The sequence below is a fragment of the Glycine soja genome, chromosome 19 (genome assembly GCF_004193775.1).
Source record: "Glycine soja cultivar W05 chromosome 19, ASM419377v2, whole genome shotgun sequence".
Lineage (NCBI taxonomy): Eukaryota > Viridiplantae > Streptophyta > Magnoliopsida > Fabales > Fabaceae > Glycine > Glycine soja.
The window spans coordinates 43,971,648-43,995,728 of NC_041020.1; the positions used below are offsets into that span (position 1 = coordinate 43,971,648).

Sequence of the window (24,081 nt, forward strand, 5' to 3'; positions counted from 1 at the left end):
TATGCATTAACGTCATAATTAATATTTGTGTTCGTCGTAGCATTGTCTTAGCTGATGCAAAATGAGAATAAATGTGAACAATTTATATTGTCTTCTTCACTTTTCATGCTTCTTCCTTATCCCATGTCCCCTCCCTTGCAAATTTTGTCCTTTGCCAGTCTCCCTTTTTCTCATTAAATTTGTGCCACTCCTCGTCACCCCTCGTTTGTTTGGCCTCCCCTGCCCCTCCTGATTTTTGATTAATATCTTTTGTGAATTTTATTAATTTTTATCATAATATATTAAACTTCATACCAATGATAATATTTATTTAGTTGATAGTATAAAATTGTATTACACTGATAAATTAAAAGATTACAAATAACTTTATCCTAAATAAAGATGTTATTTTTTTAATGTGTATTGAAAAACTTTAAACCATTGATAAAAAGAAAGAAATTAGTTATTTTCGCATTTATCAGTGTGCAACTACTTGAAAATGGCATTTGATGGTGTCAACTCAATAAAGGCACATATGTGTAAATGTTTGGTTGAAACACGAGCAACTCTGGATTTCATCGTGCTGACTTTGGTTAAAACTTAAAAGGAATAGGGCTAGATGTCGGACCATCAAAGTCACAAAATGTACAACAACTAATTGCAGTAAATTCACAACAAGTGACAAAACCACACGGAAAAAGCTCATTCAGACACTAACGCTGCTTTCAGTGCACGACATCAAACGCTAAAAGTCTAAGTAAATTCTATGAGGTATCATTTCATACACTAAAATTTTAGGACTTATAACCTTGTGAAATTGACGAAAACTACTGACAAATAAATAAATAACTATCAATTTAATCTCTGAGGTATCACCTTCTAAATAATCTTTAAACTAATAAAATTATATAGGTTCCATCAATTTTATCCATTGGTTGATATATTTTACTAACATTAAGAGACTAATTTAAAGAATTTTTCTAATATAAAGGATTTTACTTGAGGTACCAAATTAATGATTTATTAAAAAATTGACAAAAAGTAAAACCCTAAATTAGGTTTAGAATTTGTCAGTGTCAATCTTTAGCCTTTTTGAATCTTCCTCAGACTTTTCCTTTTTAACTTTTTTTTTACCGTGGTTTTTACTAATATAAAAAATTATAATAAATGACACTTCATAAAATTAAGGACTATAACATAAATTTTAAAAAATAAATCAAGCCAACACTTGCAAAGTTATAATCTAAAACTAACCTGAGAATTTACTCAAATGATGAATGACAATTTGGACCATCAGAATTCTTTTATGGTAAGCCACAAGTATCATGTAGCACGATGAATAGCAATAGAATTGCACCAATCAATATGCCCTTTTGAATATAAAGGTTCATGTTAAAGTCTTAGATTCAAGCAATACTACAGATGCAGAAAGAGCCAGCAAGTCTACACGTACATGTAAGTAAAATTTAAGACTTTAAGATGCTACCCCAAGAACTCAATTTGAAAGCCAACATGCATCTAAATGGTCAATAGGTCTAAATAGGAAGCAATTAGTACAATACACAGTAAGACTCAAATATATACAACCACCATACATAAGGTATGCTCCACAATTCAATTGATAGCTGTAATAAATAACATATTTGCGCTTTTATTAAATTGACATTGGAAGGAGGCAATTGAATGCAGTGTAAAATCTAACTGAAATCAACTTTATTCTCTGTTCCTGTCATGGGAGTCAACATTCAATTAGAACGGAAGAAACAGAACTACAAGAGTCATGCATTCATTGACGAGGAAAGATTCAAACTCCAAGTACATAACAATTCTCCAGCCTTCTTTCCTACAAGATAAATTATTAGCTCAAAGCCCCTCAAAAAACCGAATGTGGTCTTCAAAAGTCTCTCCATGTCTTATTTTGCTCACTGATCCATCATCTTCAACCTAAAATATTTTATAAAATATAAAAAATGAAGATGAAGTTAAAATTTGTTTTCATGTAAAGTTCTACTAAAGATTGGGCTTAAAACTTTAACGGGATTCTACAAAAGGAATAAATCTAATAAGACCATTGCCAACACGAAATGCCATTAAATATTTATAACTTTCAATCATTAATCGTAACAAGCAATATCCCTTATTTTTTCAAATACATGTTAAACTTCAAATGATTTTACTAAAGACACAGGAAAACAAAAAGAAAACAATTAAGAAATATCTTACTCAAAAAGGTATTGCTAATATCTAATATGTTTTTTTTCATTAATGACTATCAAAATGCATTTTCACTCAACCGCTCTACTATAAAGAAGACTGCTGAACAAGGTTAGCAAGTGGAAAAAGGAAATTTCATACCCAATACTCAGGAGGCCGCATCTTTAGATTGTAGGTTGATGCCATGCTCATGCAATAAGCACCAGCATCATGAACAACCAAACCAGTACCCTGACATTAAAATTCAGATGAGATAGTTTAAACAAGTTGGCATTGTTGTCTTTGTCATAGTTTTGCATAGATTATGCATGTATATTATTATTATGTAAGCAACTATATAACAAAAGATAAATATATGATATTACCTTGGCTGGAGTAGGAAGTTCTCTTCCTTTTCCTAAGAAATCTGCAGACTCACAGACAGGGCCAACCACATCAAAAGTTTCTGTTTCAGCATTTGACGGGGCAGGGGAAACCAGCTCTATATGCTGCAACCATACAATGAAAATGTCACTAAACATTCATGTAAACGAAAATTGATACAATACAACCCAGTTGCATGACTGTAGAATCAGGTGACCATAATCACCTTATGCCCTGTCAACATCCAAATTCCAAACAGTTTCTTTAGAATGCAGTTCTGTTATTTACTAGATAACATCATAACAGCTTTAAATGCCATGTTAAATCTAACTGAATTTATTTTTCATCTTTTTTCCATCGACAGTGTCAACATTCAACCAGAATTGGGAAAACAACCAAAAACGTAATTGCATCCTTTGGCAAGGAGTGGTCCAAGTCCCAAAAACCTTTTTTTCTTCTTTACATTAGATCCAGCACACACAAGGGGGTGGAGGTTGTAGAATCCCAGCCAAACCATAATATAATAATATGCTGAGCAAGATTTAAGAGTGCATAATACGTTATTAGAAAGCACATGCATTCAACGGGTCTAGAATCCTTCATTGGTTTCCAATGCAATATAGCAGAAAGGAGACATCAGACACAAATTTCTCTAAAGAAAAAACTGTCTGTTATACATTACCAATACTGATGTATTGGATGATAAGTCATAACAAACTTAGGGTACTTATAACATTTACCTGGTAAGCATCATAAAGACTAGGGCGGATAAGTTCAGCCATACTTCCATCAATTACAATGAAGTTTTTAGATCCATTAGTTTTAACACCTGTCACCCGGTTAACTAAGCAACACGTGTTTGCAATGAGTGATCTTCCTGGTTCAATGATGAGATTAAGACCACGTGAAATAACAAGATCTCGTACCTGTTCCAACCATGAAAAAAAAATGGAATTAGCAGGGATACAAAGTGCACAGTTAAAACGTAGTATAACTTACTTATTCTGAGATAAAGGAGTAGTATAACAGGTCCAAGTCTGTACCATAAATAGGCAGTTAAGAAGAAGAAGAAGATGCTCCTCTATGATTTATAACACATACAAACATGTGTCAAATACTGTTCATAGTATATGCTATTTATAGGACTCGAATAAATACCACATGTAGTTATACTCTAGAAATATCTTGGTTGGTAGAGCTGTGAGACATAATATGAGAGTGCTCGGGTTCAAATCTGGCAATTTATACTGCCCATATCCCCTCCCCCCCTCCTCTCCCTCTCATGTGAGGCTCCCAGTGGACTTCCTTCCTTCAAAGGCCCACCTCAGTGGTGGGTCCCCCCAACAAAAAACATGGACCTATAAGACCTCCATTCTCTGCCATTTGCCACAAGCAAAAGGTCCAATAGTTACTTCTATAGAAATTCTACTGCATGAAAACTTCCATCTTAATAAAAGAAGACTATTGCTAAGAACTTAACATCACAACTGACAACTGAAATCTAGTAATTTATGTATATGAGATGTTTTGGTCCTTTGCACTATTGCATCTTTCATCAACTATAATCAGCAAACATGAATCTCAATAGATGGCATTGATCTAGTTCCTGAAATACTGTAACAAAACATATCTTTGCATAATCTATAAAAATGTTATAGTTCTCAAAGGACTTATTTACCACATTTCTGTGCATGACACAATTACAAAAATGGTAAATGCTACATTTTTTGTGTAACATTGCAATACTAAGAACACTCATTTAAAAGTCATTACTCAGTAGTGATATTCATTATGCTTGCAAGCAATTGCAAACTTAATAACATATAGAATGAATTGATGAAGTGAGATATATAGTCCTCACAGTGTCAATGAGATCTCTAGGTGTAGGAAGGATGGCACCAGAATGATAATAATCTATCCCAAGTCCTCCACCAATATTTAAGTAATCAACTTCAAAACCCTGATCTCGGATTTGGTCAATGTAGTTGATCATAATGGTGGCTGCATCCCTGAAAATGTCAACCTGAAAAAGAAAGAAAAAAATGCAACAATAATTTCAACATTTTATATTTAGATAAAGATTGAGAATCAACATAAAGTAGTGCAAAACTACAAATTGAGCTAAGAAAGCATGAACGCTGAACGCAAAATAAAGCAAGAAAACATAAATTGAAAAAAAAAATAAGGTATATCTCAAAGTAGCAAAGCAAAAAAGAAGCAACAGAAAAAATAAAGAATTTCCATCTAACCTTGGTAATTGTTGAACCAAGATGGCAGTGGGCCCCTACAAGTTTGAGCTCATTAGGATGTTCCTTCACTGCATCTAAAAAGCACTGCAGCTTCTCATTTCTAATGCCAAATTTAGAGTTCTTATTCCCAGTGGCAACATAAGGATGAACCTAAGGATGACAAAGATAAAAGTTTAAATATTCTAAATGATAAACATAATATAAACAGCGATGCAGATGAGAGCTACAAAATCTGGAGGTCTCAAGTTTAGCAATGGTGCGTTGTGCACTAACCAGTCAATCACAACTTGTAAGTTTTAATGACAATGAAGGTAAATGCAGGAAGAGGGAAGGAAACCACCAGTGGAAGGAAGATATCATATGAATGGAAATTATGAAATATGTAATTGCTTGTGAACATTGTTGATTGTTGAAATATTACAAAGTTGTTTGCAATCAGATATCCTGAGCAATGCATCAAGTAGAACTTCCATGAATGTGTTAGCGTGTGTTTGGTTTATTGGCAGCACACTTTCTACTACAACAAAAATGAAAAAGCTTGTCTCACATTAGATTGGCTTTAACGTCAGTTCCAGTTCTCTAAACAGACATCCAACCATACTATAAGGACAATTTTCAGTTTCTTCTAAACTTGAAAACTTATTTTAGCCCCACTAATCCTAGAAGAGAAAATATAGTTTTTTTTTTAAAAAAACACACAATTATTTTCTTCCTTGGAAGCCTCTTTGGATCTGTGCACACCTCAGTTGCTTATCAGTTACCAAATGAGCAAGGACAATAACTCATTGTTGCAAAAATTGCCAAAACCTCTATCCTCTAAGTGAATTACAAGACGCATGAGTCAAACTTCGCTACTCGTGTGTCAAACCTGTACAACAACATACCTGTGGATCCACATCAGGATTAATCCGAAGTAAAACATTGACCTTCTTCCCAGCCCTTTTTGCAGCCTCTACAATGTTTTCCAAGTCAAACTCACTATCAATGTTGACAAACACACCTTCCTGAGCAGCCAAGACCAAATCCTCCAAGATTTTCCCATTCCCATTAAAGATACACCTATTCATCCAACCCAAAATTACATTAAGAATCACAAAAAATCCTTAACAACACAAAATACAAAAACAGCCAAACAACATGCAATGCAGGTGAAAAAGAACACAACAAACAAATTCATGGGTTGAGTGACATTATTAAACCTTGTGGGATCAAAGCCAGCTCGAAGAGCCAACTTCAGCTCATTCCCACTAACAAGCACAGCACCACAACCCAAGTGCCTCAAATGTTCCAAAATCTTCAAGTTATTATTGGCCTTAATGGCATAACCAATTATGGAGTTCAACCCTTCCAATGCATCCTTGTAGGCTTCAACATTCCTAGTTATCTGGGGCTTGCTGTACAAATAGAAAGGTCTTCTCTCAACAGATTCCATGATGTCATGCACCTTGAGGCCCTCACAGTACAGATACCCATCTTCGGATTTGGTGAAACAGTGCTGAAAATGAGCGTTCTTTGTGTCCTCCACCGAGGTTTTGACAGCGTTCTGCGAGAGAACCGCTCTGAGAGCACGTGGTTTTGTGGTGGCTTTGAATTTGAGGGGCAGAAAAAAAAGCTTTTGGGATAACGCGTTTTGGTTTAAGGAGTGGCTGTAGGTTTTGGGAAGGGAAGGAGAGTGAGAAAGAATGTTTGAGCCTGCCATGGCTGTGTGTTGTTGGTGGAAGATTTTGCCGACAAGACAATGTGTGTTGCAAGGATAATCACAAGACAAAACCCTCGCCCATGTTCTAATTTGTGTTTTATATATATATATAGCAATTTAGCATATTTTCTACTAAACTACGGTGACAATTTGGGCTTCAGAGGCTAGAGGCTGCTCTTTGGTCAAGGGAATTCCTATTGGGCACAAGAAGAATTGTTATTAGCCCCTATCAACTTGTAAAACTAATGGAAAACATCATTTTATCCCTTAGTTATCACACCCTTTCTATTGACCTTCACCTGCACCCCAACAAATATACAAAAAAAATATAATTCCATGTACAAAATATAAAATAGAATAGTTTGTACCTGTAATTACATTTTCATTGTGTTTGTTGAAGTACAAAAATATAACAAAAACATGATTTTGCGTGTAAAATATGAAAACGTAATCATGATTCTATTTTGGATTGTGTATGTGAAATCAGGTTTAATTGTATTTTTCAAAATGAAACAAATATACAACAAAAACATGATTGTGTGATTTCATTTGAGATTTCGTACACGAAATAATGTTTCATTATAGTGTAGGGATACAAACAAAATATAAAATGGAAACAAGTTTTCAAATACAAAATATGAAATGGAATCATGATTCCGTTTTCATATTTTGTTGGCATCTATAATGAAAACCTGATTTTGTACCCATAGCAATGATGTTGGGCCAATAACAACCCTCTTTGATCAATTGGAAAACCCAAATTATTTGTGTTCCAGTCATGCCAAGAAAGACGGCCCAAATATTTACATTCTTTATAGAATTTTTTCAGGTCCAGTATTTACAGGTTAAATGAACAATGTTGCTTTTGTCAGCCTAATAACCTTTTTATTTTAATTAAATGAACAGGAATGTTTATTAGTTCCCTTTTGCTTTTTTCTTCTGTTTCTTTTCCACCAACACACACAAAAAAAAAAAAATCAGGAATGTAGAGAAAAGAAGGGGAAGAAAAACAAAATGTGAGAAAAGTTAAAGAAGTTAATTAATTTTGATTTAGAGTGGAAAGTTTTATTATGGATGAATTAATAATGTTAACAATGTGTATCTTGAAATGTGATTTTCTTCGGTATTTTTTATAAGATTCAGTTAACTCATTTATAATGATTAAAAACTACTTCTTTTTTTTTATCATACAGCATGTGTGAAGTATTTCGTTGGTTCACCGAAGAACTTATAAACCATTTTTTGTAGAATTCTTTCTTCAATTATATTTTTTTTATCCATAATATTAAAACTCAAGATGTTATTTAAAAAAATAAAAGATCGAAATCTAATTCTACTTATTTCCAAAAAAGAGAGTTCAGATATTTAGGAGGTGTATTGGATTAGCATTTCAAAAGATTTTAAAATATTTTTTTTTATAAAAAAAAGTCTTCTAGTATTTAATCAGAATTTTTAAATGGTATAAATAAGTTTTATGGTATTCAATTAAAATTTTTAATTTTTTTTAAGAAAGACAACAAATTCCAATGGTATTCAATTAGGATTTTTATAACTTATAAAAAGTTTGTTGGTATTAAAAAATATACAAATAGTTTTTAAGAAGGATTTCGATAAATTTTATACGATTTTTTAGTATAAAACATCTATCAAATAATGTCACTCAAACTCTTGAGATTTTACTAGACTTTTTTTATTTATATTTTCTATGTTACCAGATTTTCTTTTATCCCATGACATATACCTTTTTCTCTATTTAATATTCTTTAATGTGTGTATATTATATATATTTCTTCTATTCTTTTGAAATAAAAAATGTCAAATATACTATTCTCTGTGCATTTTTTTCATTTGTTTTTTAAATTAAATTAATGTTTGTCTTATGTGCTAAGACTAACCATATTTTTTTTATATTGAATATGTCTATTACGTGCTCGACGTAATATTTTTGTGAATATCACCTTTAATTTTGTCATCCACATACCTCAATAACCCTCTTACCAATTTTCCACTCTCACTATTCTCTTCTAGTATATGTTTGTGATAATTGTGAAATTTGAGTTAAATTAATAGTTAATTTGGCTAAGAATGATTATAATTTTTCACTTTACTATTGTTTTAATGAAATAATGAAGAAATTAATATCATTGTAATTTTTTATCAGCAAAAGTCAAAAGAAAAAAATTTCAAGTGTTTTGAAGGAAAATTGATGCAAAAACCGAAAGAAAAAGCCTTGAAGAAAAATTGGAGACTGAGACAGCTCACTTAGCGCACAAGACCGACTCAACGCGTGTGCTAGCTTAGCGGCCAATTCACGCTTAGCACGAAGAAGGCCCACGAGAAAGCCCAAGGTCGCGCTTAGCACAAACACCGTGCTAAGCGCGTGATTAAACCGTTATTCTCGCTAAGCCCAGGAGTGCGCACTCAGCGCAAAGTCAGCGTAAAAAGTAAGGTACCTTAGGCTTATAAAAAGAGTAGGAAGAAGGGAAAGACACGTCGAATCGCAAAGCTCTTTATTAAAGATATCCAAAGTTTGAGCATCTTTAATATGGGAAATCCTCCTTCTCTAGCCATTCCTCACTTATTTTCTTTTAGTCATCCAAACCTTTTTTTCATCCATATTAGCATGTGAAGTGTAAGGCCTCTCATGACTATGAAAGGCTAAACCCCCTCTATTGGGAGCCTAGCAGCCAATACCCTTGTAATGTAATTTCTTTTATCATTTATTAAATGCAATTTCTATTTCTATTGTTCCTTTTTTGGTCTTCATTTTTATTATATGGTCTGATTATCCATGCATTTGTTTTAGGAGTTATACATTTGAAAATGATAATTTATAAAGAACTGAGAAATGACATTTAAACAATTCATTGCTAAGGATAAAGTGACTTTGTTTTACATCTGCATACATTTTCATACTTCATGCAATTTACTATTCTATTTTTTGCAAAGGGATTTGGGAGAGAGAATAAATAAATTAGACTCTTCATCGTGAGAGATCAAGGTTGAGTGTCTTGGTAGATGTGAGTGGAAATTGAGAAATCATTTAATAGAGAAAAAACATTAATATTACATCAAGGGTAGTTAGTCATGTTAGGCCTAATAAATTTAAATTATGAAGTTATCATTTGTCTTTAATCTTGTTTATTTTATTGTTCTTGTCCTTTTAATTTCAAATTCTTGCATTCTTCTCTCCATTGCAACCGGGTATTCATCAACCATCAACGTAAGTATAAACAAAGTCCTTTTGAATTTGACACCCGGACTTTCGTTTTTACTTTATTACGTGTGACAAATTGATACACTTCTATCTTTTAATTCAAATCTCGCCATTTCTTATTATTCTTTTACTAACTCTTATAATTTTGAATATATTTTTAAAAATTCATAAAAAAATTTCAAATCTTATAAATTTATAAAAAAAATTTCAAATTTGTTAATTTTTTATTAATATAAATCCATTAAATTTTAAACTATCATAAAAGTTTTGTAAAAAAATATGACAAATCATAATATTTCTACATAAACTTTAATATCTGCAAGACTTTTTTATACTAAAATAATTTTTTAAAATCCTATTTAAATACACCCATATATTAGTTTTAATTCTTTTAGTCTCTCGTTAGTTATTTCTCAAAATGCTTTGTATATTAAACAAAATTAGACTCCGAAATAGCTTAACATATCAATGTATTCCACGTACTATTTATTAAACTCAGAAATAACTCATAAAATAAAAAAATGTAAAAAAAAAAAAACATTTTAAATTCACTCTTATAAAAGGATGGAGCAAAACCTCTAATTTCATTCTTAAGAAAAGAATCGGAGGAAGTATAATATTATTATTTAAAACATATTTTTTATTATTAATTGAAATTTACTGTAAATCATAATTGTTTGTGGATATCGCTTCTTATTTAATAAACCTCTTTTATGATTTTATAATTTTTAATCAATAAAAAAATACATTATGAAGAGTGATTTAGAAAATGTTTTAATAATACGCTTCTATAATTTATTATGATCCAGAGTATCGTTTGGGTGTTGAAAGTGGTTAAACATACAAAGATTTACGTGTGCTCTAAAAGTGGGCTACATATATTTTTTCTCTGCTTTGTGTCTTTGATTTTTTATGTGAATCGGTTTTATTTAACATTACTTTGATTTGGTTGGGATATTGAAGATATTCTTTGTCACAATTGTTTTCCATGAGTTCAAACTTATCAGACCAAAAAGTTCATGTTAAGTTCAACTTTATTTAATATAGTTGAACCATTCTTTGAACGTGATTTTTTTTATTTAGATAATAAAACAGGAGGTTGGAAAATTTTTCTTTCTCACTCTTTTTTTAATATTAAAAAATATTTTTATGACACTAATTAAAAATATAAATAGAAATTATTTAATAAAAGTAGAATACTTATTACATTAAAATACATCAATTATTTAATACTTATTTTATAAATATTTAAAAATATTTAATAAAATATATCAAATATACTCTTTAATTATTATTCTTAAGACACTTGCTCTTAAGATACTTCTTTTACTTTCTTGCCATAAATTATCTCCACATGTGAATCAGAATTTATGTAAAACTAAAAGCAACTTTAGTTCAGATATTTTTGCTGATTTCTCTTTTACGTTGATCTTGTTAGATGAGAAACGTTGTTTGCAGAAGTAAATGAATCAAAAAATTTCTTTACTCTCCTGTCATGTTATCATTTAAGTAATTAGTGTTAAAGTTGTTCTGACATTGGTGTATGTACTGGCCTTTTAAGATGGTTTTTTCATTTAAACAAAAAACCCAATCAATCATAGGTTCATGATAATTTTTAGAACTTTATATGCAATTTTAAAGAACAAAACTGCCCAGGCATATGGGCTAATTAATGTCATTAAACTTGGTCTTCACATTGGGGACCAATTTTGGGTACAAATATTATGAGGAGCGCCATGGTCATGATTAAGACACCCTTGATAACATATACCTTTTCTTTATTGAAAACAAAATAAAAAAGGGGATCATTGTCGGTTAAAAGAGAAGGACTTACGAAAAGAAGAGATAATTATCGACATAATTTAGACTAATGCATTTGCACACACAAAGGTAAATTTCTGTATATGGTGAAACATGCCAATAAAATCATTTGATGTCAAATTTTTTTTCCTTATCCATCAGACACGGTTTAAGATATTGTTGTCAATCGTTACAACGGAAATTTGGCAATGTAATGCCTGTCCTTTTTACTTGAGAAAACTGAAAACAAACGTTGAACCATATTACACAAACCCTGTTACCTAACATAACAATAAAATATTCCGTGAAAGCTGCTTTCACAAGGAAGTGGTCCTAGACGTAGACGTTTGCCAAAACTAGCACTACATAATGCACAGTCAACCGTGTATATTATAGTCAATAACCAAGAGTAGCTCTTTAATTTAAACAAGTTGACTGAATACATAGAAAGGAGCTTTTCCCATGACCCTATCATTTTCCCTTTTTTTTTTTACTCTCTGGTTAAAGATGAAGAGCTTTCCCAGTCCTCATGTACTACCATATAACTTTTTCCTCCATCCATTATTACATTGTTTTCTTCCTTCATTTTCAAACATTTTGGATTTGAACGTCCCCGGGGGAAGGGGGAGAGAGACCTTACAATGGAAACTTATTCAATACATTATTTTGTCAACTCCTCCACCTTTTATTATGTTACACAAGATGAAGGCATTTTTTTTAATCCAAAGTATCCATTAATTGAAAATCAATGACTAAATTTTCAAAGTACTAAAATTGATTTACAGAGTCATTTTCTCTAAACAAATATTTTTTCCATACATGCGTTTAAGAATTGAATTCCTAATCTCCTCATGCTTACCAGATAAGTTATTTATTAGTCATGTCACATACCATATTAATGGATATATCTCTTTCTTTCTTCTCTAAAACTAATTCAAGTAACAACAACTTTTGAAGAAATCAAATTCATTATATGTGAAATATTTATTGAAAAAAATCAATCTCTTAAATGAAATCTATGTGGCTCGAAGGATTTGACTCCCGAATCAGGGAGCCTCCATATTCACTTAAGGTGTTTGTTATATGTGACCTTGATGTGAGCTGTTTGACTTTAATACCTCTTTGCAATGCCATGTACAAACTTTTAACATCATTTCAAAGCAAAACACATCAGAAGAGCTCATGAGTGCTACTACACAACCACTCAAAGCTTCCGGAGAGATATCTCAGAGCCAATAGCCCCAAATGTACAAAACAATTCTTTCAACCACTGGCAAATGTTTAGATGAAACCGGGGACCAAAGATGCCCATCATATTGCCTTGTGATGCATGTGCCACATGACCCCTTTAACTTTATCTTTGAAATCCCATGTTGCCCTCGCCAACACATGGCACTGTCCCATTCGCTGGGGCATTAAATGGCCCTACAAACTTCACTCTCTTGGTCCAACCGACCTGAGGAATGCAACCCTTTTCTCTCCATTGCACTTCCACCCAAGAATTGGCCCCGGTCACCGAGTACTGTGTCTCTCTTGTTTGTTGTCTCTAGTTCTGTCACTCTCCTATACCTCTTGAACTCAAATTCCAGTTAATTCAAGCATGCCAGGAACATATCTGTCTCATATTTGGACCCATTATTAATTATTAGCACTTGCCAACATTTAAGTTGGACCATAGTTATCTACACTACCCCCCATCAAGCCATGTACTGTGTTCTTTGTTTATTTCTTATTCATCTGGTTCTATCATCTATTGAAAAAAAATTTCGCAACTGCTTCATGAGTATGTACTCCATTCATTCAAATTATAGAACAAACTTTCAAATTAAGAATAAGTACTAGTATATGGAAATTTTGCTCGAGGTGCTTCTTTTGACTAGTTAAACGTAAAAATTAATTGGCATTGAATGATAATAGTAAGTTCAAATTTAAGAGAATCAAAGTTTCACAAGGTAATAACTAATAAAGTAGTATCACATATTAAGGTCAATCCTGGTAATTTACACAAGAAATTAAAAAGGATAAAAAGCAGAATAGTGCGGTAGTCGAAAATATAACTTTGTTCCATCTCCAAAATTCTATATGGTCTAATGTTCCGTGCACGTGAAGTAACCCAACTACCTTGACATGTCATAATCTTGAGGGTATGCAAGCTGCTGTTCTATCTGCCAACTCAACTTGGAAGCAACACCCTCATGACACGGAACGTAATCCTGTGAATTAAACAGGAAAATATTTCACTTTCTTCTTTCATATTACCGAACTTCATAGTTTTGCACCAGAAAAAGTTGATTCCGTATACAATTGATTTGCTAAGCTTTGATGATATAAATGTGCATATTCTTGGACATCCAAGAAAAGTTTTTATTTTGTGCATCTACAAATCTTTCAATTGCCTATTTACATATGCAGCACGAAATCAGAGAAACTTTTGATTTGATGCGACTTCTCTAATGAAATCAGAGAAAGTGGTTTTTATATAAGACAGTTGCTTCTAATTGTGAGAATCAAACTGAAAAGGAGTTGTAATATGCTCTCGCAGCCTCACAAGACTTTTCACAATGAATTTGAGGTTTGATCAAAAGGGTATGTAAGAATCAACATCTGTTTTATTAAAACATATTACCTCCAATTTCTTCACCAACTCTTTTGCTGTTGGTGCTGATACAATTATGTGGCGAGCATTTGGACTGATAAATCCCTCTTCCACAGCTTTGTCAATAAATGACAGCAAGGAATTAAAGTATCCATCAACATTTACTAATCCCACCTACAATTTTTGGAATGTCAATGCTGATTAGGCTTCAAGAACAAGACGATTAAAGGGACATGAATTGAAGAATAGTATAAATTCCCATAATGAAACAGGTCAATTACTGGCTTGTCATGAATCCCAAGTTGTGCCCAGGTTATGACTTCAAGAAGCTCCTCTAGAGTCCCATATCCACCTGCATGTAACTTGCATGAGTTTCTTTAGGAATTGAAGCACAAGCACACGATAAAAATGAGAAAAACAAAGTCAAATTGAACAGTTATACTTGCTCACCCTGGTAGTAGTAAAAGTATAAAAAGGAAATTGATATTTAATTGAATAATTTGAAAACTTTATTTCACTTATTTTTTGTTTTTGGTTTGACTGTGGTGTCTATGAATCCCCATATCCAAGATTAACTACTGCTACTCCATGTTGGGTGCCTGTCATGGACTTAACACTACCAACTTCTTGTTCAAATGCAATCATGGATTTGGCAGTGTCAAGGGAGAGTTCATGTATTGACCCTCCTGGGAAATCAACTTTCGTACGAATGACAACTTTGTCTTTGCTCACTCTCTCTCTCTCTCTCTCTCTCTCTCTCTCTCTCTCTTTGTGTCACCCATTTTCAGCATTCAATTATTCTCTGAAGATGATAACAACGACCAGTTAAAAAAAAGTCTTTGAAAAGGGTCAAGCGTTATTCCGTGTCAGGTGCCGGTGGCTAGTTGGAAACGTTATCTCGTGAAAGTTCTCTTGCTTCACTTCAAGGTTCTAACCAAAGTTGAGGAAAAAAATGGTATGTAATTATGTATTCAACCTGAACCGTAATCAGTGTCCCAGAGCCGCAGAAGCTCTAATTTTTAGTTCGAGATATATTAATATTAAGGGCTCATGTAAGGTCAACATCATTTTCAGCGAGCTTTGAAGGGTTGCTCTCTCTAATCATAGGATTGGGATGTGCCATGAAAGTTGGTTTTGCAGCACTGTCAATTGAATCATGAAATTGAATAAAAGAGGCACACAACTACACAAGATGGTTTGAGATTCTTTTTTTAAAATTACTAAATTCATGTCCTATCCTCCATGCCTCAATGTTTACTTAATAAGTGGACAACTAGTCAACATTATCCATTACGTGTCGTGCCTTCCAAATCATGACACAAAAGTTTTTAACGCCTTGTCAAGTAGCTAGCATCCATAATTAGGCGTGGTAAACACTTTAAAATTCTTTAGCCAAAAAGGTTTAGCAAAGAAAAACACCAAAGCCTGTGTCAGTTTAAAAAGTTAGGAAACTTTTGTAGACATAACCATTTTACTGAAAAGCAACGCTAGTAGTAGTAACACCGAGAAATCAACGGGAAACATGTTGGTTAACTAGCCTCGAAAGAATCAAATAGAGATATGTTCATTGTTGCACACTATAACCACGAAAAAAAATAATTTTAAATTCACTTACAGCATTTTTTTTTTATCAATTCTTATTAATTATGCAGAAAACTTGAATATTTTTTTTATATATATTTTAGATATCAAACACATTTATTTTTTTTCATTCAATACTTACTTCCTAAAATACTACTTGGCAAGATATAACATAATGAAGCACATAATGGATACAAACTTGTACTATTTCGTTAATGTGTCACTGATTCTAATGTGCAAACAAGTATTTTGATGGCTCACCTGGTAAGGCAATAAAGGCGTCTGAATGCTTGGCCATCTCTGCCTTCCTTTGGTGCATATCAGCAACAGCTTTTACTTCTCCCACTGTTTCACCAGTCAGCTGCAAAGGAACATCAAAGCAAAGGAATTCAAAGAAAGAGCCACTTAGTAATGATGAAAGTTTCTGGAATGGTAATTTGATACATTTAACCTATTTCTATGACATATTACAAGACCACTAAGAAAAGCATTGGCCAAAAGAAAACAAAATAGTATCAACAAAACTGGAAAATAACTAAATTTTCAAAATTGACAACATGGTCATGGAATGCATGAATAGAATCCTTCATGAAGTTGAGAAACAAATAAAATACTGAAAAACACAAGTAGGAATATTTTAAAGTTTAAAGCTTGAAGAAAAAAGGGATTAAGCTTTCTCTACTGGCTGAAGCAGATATACATACCTCTCGAGGCATGAGCGTCTTGGGAATAACTCTGCAAGAGACAACATGACAAATATAGCATCAATGGTGAAAGAGACCAACAAAAGCAAACACAGTGGTTACTAATTGAGTATGAGTTCCTATTCTTGCCTTTTTCCCAACATCTTTGTGGGAAAAAAGAGAAAGGGGAATTAAAAAAAGAAACAAAAGTGAAGAGTGTTTATGTTACTTACCCAATGACATGGCGACCGCCATCATGAACAGCTTGTGAAACTAAACCCATTAGACCAATGCTTCCCCCTCCATACACCAGATCGATGTTCCTTGAGACCTTAATTCCAACACCATTCAAAAAACAAATATTAATCAGCCTTGAAATAGTAAAACAATAATAGTGGTGGCTATGATTGTGTATGTGTATGATCTCAAAAAATATAAAAGAGATAAAAAGCATGAGTAATGAATGACCCTTTAGAAAACAATCCCATGAGAGTACATTATTTACTGTTTGACTGAAAGTAAAAGGGAAAATGATTCCTCAAAGCTCACTCAGCCGAGGGCTATTGCTAAGTCCGTACAGTGTTCAGTTCAGAGCTACTGAACCAAAAGCTCAAGAGGTAAAAATAAAATAAAAATGGAGACTTCAAGCTCTAAGCACGTGAAGAGAAAAAAAAAGTATGCAAAATTTTAGAGCTTCAGAATGTTTTTGAGGTTGTTTTGCCTGTCATGAAGAGACATCATCGTTTGCATATGCAAACTAAACCAAGACATAAGTCATTTTTATTATGAACAAAGTGACCTTACACAAATATTAATGAAGTTGAAAATGGAAGCAAAATATTCAAGACCCCATCAAAAAAATTTAATAAGAAAGTTTTGGAAGATTTTGAGGAAAAGAAAAGAAAAGCATAATGTAAGTTGAAAAGAACGGCATGAATATATAGCGTACCAATTCATTGCCAAGTTGAATGGCAGCATCTTGGTAGCTACTCTTCTTGCCAGGGCTACTGCCACAGAACACACAAATCCTCTTGAACTTTGAATGCCTTATCTCACTTCGTGTCTCCATTTGTTAGTTATATTAACTTTCACAGTCACACAACAGAATTTTGTAACGTTTCGCTAACAAAAGAGTCTCCCTCCAAATTCTGATCCTAACACTCCCTTGGTTTTTCCACTTGTGACAAACAAGTGTGAGTGTCACAGAAGCATTAACCACTAACAAAATTACACTCTTTAGACTCTATGCTTGCTTTGCTACAACTCTTGCAAGTCTCATGGCTTTATATAAAACCACGTTAGTCTTCGCACGTGGCCGCCTTAGCGGTTGGCACGCGCGGACTCCTACTCTCGCGCTCCCACTCTATTTATGCCTCCTGATTAGTATTTTTTTCGCTGACCATGGTTGGTTCCATATTTGAAAGCACTAATTAATCAAGAAAGGTCCACAGGCTGAATATTTTTTTCACTAAAGTTTATTTTATTTTAAGTATTAATTAAAATTCAAACTTGAATCACTTGAAAGACACAGGTCATTGTCACTTTTGTTAAGCATTGTTAGTTTATTATGCAGTAGTATTTAAGAAAGTAACATTTTCTTTTAATAATTAAATATTTTAATTTTGTTTTTTAGTTTTAATATTTTGATGAGTTTAAAATATAATTTTGCATTTATAATTTAACAGTAAGTAACATCCAAGTTGTATCAATCAAATGAAAAAAAAAATTACATGTTAAACACGATTTTTCTTCACATGAAAAACTATATATTTTTTCTTTGTCCTTTTATTTAAATGTATCTTATCAATAATTTTTAATTAAATATCAACTGAAAAATAGTATTTAATAATATAAATTATCATAACTAATAATTTGCATTTGATAATAATAGCTAATATTAAATCATTGATATCAATAATTATTTTTTAAACAGTTACATATAGAGATGACATATCATATAAGAATGAAAATGATTAAATCTAGACCCTTCATATATAATTATACACTCTAGATTTATTCATCTCCCTTTAATATAAAATATTTTCTCTTATAATATATATACTCACACATTTACCAAAAAAATGAAATTGATTTTTACTGGTAGTAAGAATAGACATTAAATTTTTCATTCTCAATGTTTGTTTGTTCAAGAATGGAATTGTACTTTTCTCCATTTCATGAAGTGACATAAAATAAATTTAAAAATTACATTACTAAATATAATTTTTATATTATTATTTAATTATTAATTATTATGTATAATAATATTATTAATTTTTGAAATAATTAATTTAAAGATTATATTTATGGTGGTTTATAATTAGCTGATGGTATAAAATTTGTACATTGACTGTGTATCAAAATTAAATCATGTAAATACTTATTTTGATGTTTATATATTTATTGACAAATAATATCGTATCCTTTCATTTTATTTAATTTTTATGTTTGAAGTTCACTCCAAAAACGAAGTGGATGAATGAGAGAAATAGAGGTCTTGTTTGGATAAAGAGAAAAAAATAAAAAGAAAAATGAAATAACCTTTTTTATAAATTAAAATTAATTTACGTGTAAGTTAATTTGTAAAAAAAATTATATTAGTTTCTTCAAGATTTATTATATGCACAAACTAATTTAGCTTATAAAATAATCTCATTTTATTTTTTCTTATAAATGTTAACAAAAAGATTTATTCAAACAGGACAGAAAAAGAAAGACAGAGAATAAATTATATAATAACTGGTGCAATGGAAAAGAAAAAGATATGTGAAAAAATATAGAGTGGTAGGATGAAGGATAAAAATGAGTATACATTAACAGTGATGCCAAGTATTACCTCATCGAGGCTCAAAACCCCCTCGTCTTGAATGAAACTGGACCCAAAGGTTTCTAGGTCTAAACATAAAATTGTATAAATGAAAAATTTAATTTCTTTATCCAAATATAAAATTTTAAAAATAATTTTTTTATTAAAATATTTTAAATTCTTAATTTTTTTTTAGAATTTTAAATTATCTCATCCAAATAGACTCCTAAGAAAATTGTCAATTTTAAATAAAAACAAAATAATAAAAGAAGATCAAAAGTTATTGATATAAATAATTTGATACTTGAGTTTTTAATCAATGTTGGGGTTCCATTTTTAATTTGGACATGAAGTCACATATGAAAATATCATTTTATCCTAAAATAAATTAACTCAGCAGACAAAAACTAGTTGGGTGTCAAATAAAAAGCTTCGTATACCTATGTTTAAAGAAAACTCTAAATGAAGTTATTATATTTTGAGATTAATGTCTACTCATTTTCCCATTTTTACAGAATGCAACAAGAATATCATTTTACACTAAAAAAAAAATCTTCATCCCAAATATATATATATATATATATATATATATATATATATATATATATATATATATATATATATATATATATATATATATATTTTCACAGCTTCATCCCAAATATCCTTTAGTAACAGCCATTAATTGGCATAGATTTTTTATTGTTTAATCTACATAAATAGGGTGTAGTGGAAAGTGCGTTCTTTCGTAAAGGACGCATACCTATGTGTTCGATTTTTATGTCAGTTTTTACTGGGAGGACCATACCTATGTGGTTCCAAGTAAAGGGGGCTGGGAATGGCAATCTGAGGTCTAATTCACCGAGGACACGAGTCCATGTTTCCCTTATCTCTTTCCAAAACGATTATTTTTTTGGGTCTAGCTATGAGAATCATTGAATTCCATCACCTGAAATTTGATCATGGGTGTGGTGTGAACCTTTATGCCTGTGATGTGCACCTAGATAACCGAGGCGTTATCCAAGAAAATAAGTCCTCATTGCCAGTCACGAGTTATATTAGTGTCAATTATGATTATGAGCAAAACACTGGCATTTTGTTTCCTTACACTTGTTCTGTTTTGTATTGGTTTAGTCCTGCCTTAGCCAAAAGTGTTGAAATCATTTAACTGGGCATTATCTAAGAAGGGGACTGAATCAACCAAGAAAGTGATTTGTCCATAACTTTTTCAACTAACCAAAATAACAATGTTTGCTTAAACTAATGAGAACAAACCCTCTTCCTAACCACCATAAAAGACTTAAAACAATTAATAATTCTTCCATGGAAAAGAAAAGCATAGTGGGAACTCGACCACTGTCTTTGCTTTACCCCTACAAGGCGACAATGAAAAAATGACATACGAATCTTATTACTCTTGTGCCTTTGATTAGGTTCACCTCCTAAAATGGAAAAAGGGTCGCCGTCAAATTAAGCAAGCAAGGGAAAAACAATTTATAAAAAGAAATTTGAGTTTGTTGTCAAAATAAAACGTGAGAATGCCACAATTAATTAATTGTCACGAATGGGCACCCCTGACAAAATTTCTTATGTCGTTTGTGTAGCAAATTTTATTTAAACTGAGCAAAGTTATGGGTAATAGCAGTAGTTACTTCAGATTGAGCTCCCATTGTGCATTGATGATTGAGAGAAAAAAAAAAAAACCAAGTGGTTAGTAGTGTCTAATATCACCTTGTGCCCTCATCCACCTTCCCTTACTCGACATTCTTGTTGTACACAAAGGAAACATTTGATTTTATTTCAGACGCTCCTTTCCATTCCCCATATCCTTTCTCCCTCAATTCTTCAAGCATCTTGTCCCAAACTCCCATTATTTGTTTCTCCTATTGATTGCATGCTCTATTTCATAGAACTCGTGCTTGCCATGGATGAATGCAGAACTAACCGAAAAAACTTGCAAAGGAAGCTAGAGAGAAAAGAGATAAAAAGAGATATAAGAAGCATTGAATAGCATAGAATGAAATAAGCTTACAAAGTTGGTTGTTACAATTGCATATATAGTTAGTTACAAGAATAACTAGCTCATAACTAACTAAACTAACTCTAGTCACATAGTGATTAACCAACCAACTAAACTAACTTTAGTTATAAGATGATCTAAGACTCTTTTTTACTTCCAGACATAGTTCTCCAAAGTCCTGTGACTTAATTGGATAGTATCTACTTATGGTTCTATTGAAGTTAGTTTCAATTGAATATAGTTAGTTTTTTATTTATTTATTTCATATATAAGTACTTTTCTTCGTGAGTAATCTTATTCAAAAAAACGGTCAAATATATGTGAACACCTCTTCGTCACGTTAAGAGAGACTAATTCTTTCGTTAAGACTTAACCCTATAAGTTGAATGCAATTAGTTTCTTAATATATTTGAACTAACTTAAAATAATTCTTGTAAAACTATTTGCCAAAGTCTTGAGCATTTTTTGGCATTATGATGTGTCATGTGTTAGGCTGTACACACAATCTCTCAAGTGATGAACTTTTTGATTGATTTGCTGACATTTTGTTTATATCTGATTTGCCAGGATTATCAGAACTGAACCCATGCCTTTAAGCTAATGGTTTATTTTATTAGTTTGAGTTCCAATCCCCAAATAGCCTTTTTGGCTGTTGTGGTTGAGCGTTATTGACACCTTTGTTTGTCTACCTTCCCCTATGTTTAGATATTATAAACTCATAATCACTCTCTTAATAGGGGATTGAGCTTATCTTAATAGGGGATTGAGCTTATGTATAAAAATGTATGTGAACCTCCCGCATGCTCGCACGCGCGTTTTACAGCATGTTTTTGCGTGTTAGTTAGTTCACTACTTATCTTACTGTAGTGCCATGATATAGTAATATGATTAACCTGAAGACTAAAAAATGAAAACTATTCAAGTCTGGAACTGTCAACCTGGACTTAATTTGATTATTTGGAACGAATTATGTACGTAATGTGGATCGCATACTCTCTTTCCACGTCCAATATTTTTATTATGCATAAGTAACTATTTGTGGCTTCTATTTTAACCTGTTAATCACGATAAAGAATTGAAAGCAAACACGCACTATGGATGGGTAGGAATTCAACACATACACTTGAAATTTTCTGAAATTCTTCGAAGTCTAAGCAAGTTTTGAGGTTTTGGGTCTGTGCAAGTGCTTCTGTTTTGGGGAGGACTAAAAATTTACCAATAAGGGAAATGATTCTCTTTTAAAAAATTGTGGTAAGAAAAGGTAAATTTCAGAAAATTTACCAATAAGGGAAATGATTCTCTTTTGTATCAGTATGTCTTCTCTTTTAATCCCTTAAATTATTAAAAACAAATTGTAGTATTTAACTTTGATAACAAACAATTCTTTCTTTGAATTTGTTAAGAGTATCTCAATTTTTTTAGGGTCCTGATGTTTGATATGTTTTTGATTCCAACATATTGTATTTGGCAAAACTCAAAAGCACACTTGTGACAAAAATGTATGAACAAAAATGTTTATTTTTTATGATCTTTCATCTATGAAACACTGACATAGAATCGGATACACGACACGGACACGGGCAGGTGAACACCTATAATGTCCAAAATATAGAACGTAGTATGAGTGTCGTGTCGGTGTCGGACACTGACACGAACGCGTGTCGGATACCAAACACGACAAGTGACTGAGGTGTCTGTGCTTCATAGTCTTTTATATTAAAATCATCACAATGTCAAACATTGTATTGATATCATGTATGCAAAGAAAAATGTGTACGATAATATAAATGGAACACTTCTTAACAGACAGTATAAAATCAAAGATAGTGTGAATGCTAGATTAGATTTGGTTGTAATAGGAATACATGCAAGAAATGAAGAAATACTAGTTCGACAGACAGTTTGTAAAACGATTTAGAACATGTTTGAGTAGACGTTGGTGAGACTAAACGTAAGTTTGTTAACAGATCAAGACCATTCCTTTTGTATTATCCTTCCTTTTGCGTTCTTTTTGTATTGATATGTTAAATTTGTTTCAAAATTCGTGTCACAATAATTTATACTGAAAACCAAACATGCTTCTCTCCCAATTTTCTATACATTATCCGAAAAGGAAAGAAAAACCTTTTGAGTATTTATGTAGCATAAAAGTATCACAAGGGTATTCTTCGGATGTGATGCTTGTGTCAATGAATGATAAGAAATTAATCGGCTTATAAAGCCTCATGATTGTTGCATCTTAATGTAACAACTACCAATGGATATTAGTGATATGTTAAAAAAAGTTAAAATATACTTTTGTTCCCTTATCTTAGTGTAAAAATTTGTTTTGGTCTTTTTAACTTTCAAATTTTTTATCTTGGTTCTTTAATTTTTAAATTTAAGTCAATGTTGTCTTTATATTTAGATAGAAGTCTGTTAGTATTTTACGTTTTATGATGGTTATTCATAATTGCATTAATTTTTAACTGTTACTAAGTTGAATGCCTGAAATAAATCTTTTTAAAAATAAAAAATCAAAATAATTTTTTCATTAATTAGTGAGACAAAGGACAAAAATATATTTAATTTTAATATAATTTCAATCCTTTCTCATTTTAAAATAAACTATATTTTAATCTAACATGCGAAAGATTTATTAGATGACTAGTATATTTATCTTTACATATGTAATAAATAACATATAAATATAGTAATAAGTTAACAAATTCATCCATATAGTTCAAGATTATATTAAAGTGAACAGTGTAATAAATCTTTGGTATGTTATATTAAAGTTTAATTAATCTAATTTTATAGAGTTGAATAATCTATTAAGGATTCTAACTCAAGCTAATTGAGAATATGCATGAAATATTGTAAATAAGCTTCCTT

At 31.6% G+C, this 24,081-nt stretch overlaps 2 protein-coding genes across 2 annotated transcripts; both read right to left on the bottom strand.

Annotated features, from left to right (window-relative positions):
- Positions 1-1,519: 1,519 nt before the first annotated feature.
- On the bottom strand, positions 1,520-6,730 carry LOC114399895 (diaminopimelate decarboxylase 1, chloroplastic-like). Its single transcript, XM_028362115.1, has 8 exons — positions 6,005-6,730; positions 5,690-5,864; positions 4,806-4,955; positions 4,418-4,579; positions 3,297-3,482; positions 2,559-2,681; positions 2,335-2,424; positions 1,520-1,923 (listed from the first exon to the last, which is right to left on the bottom strand). The coding sequence occupies exons 1-8, from the start codon at positions 6,502-6,504 to the stop codon at positions 1,843-1,845; spliced, it is 1,467 nt and encodes a 488-aa protein (XP_028217916.1). The 5' UTR covers positions 6,505-6,730; the 3' UTR covers positions 1,520-1,842.
- A 6,718-nt stretch (positions 6,731-13,448) lies between these two features.
- LOC114399600 (cytokinin riboside 5'-monophosphate phosphoribohydrolase LOG3-like) lies at positions 13,449-17,712 on the bottom strand. Its single transcript, XM_028361806.1, has 7 exons — positions 17,331-17,712; positions 16,615-16,712; positions 16,403-16,433; positions 15,960-16,059; positions 14,399-14,469; positions 14,148-14,291; positions 13,449-13,734 (listed from the first exon to the last, which is right to left on the bottom strand). The coding sequence occupies exons 1-7, from the start codon at positions 17,448-17,450 to the stop codon at positions 13,639-13,641; spliced, it is 660 nt and encodes a 219-aa protein (XP_028217607.1). The 5' UTR covers positions 17,451-17,712; the 3' UTR covers positions 13,449-13,638.
- Positions 17,713-24,081: the final 6,369 nt, after the last annotated feature.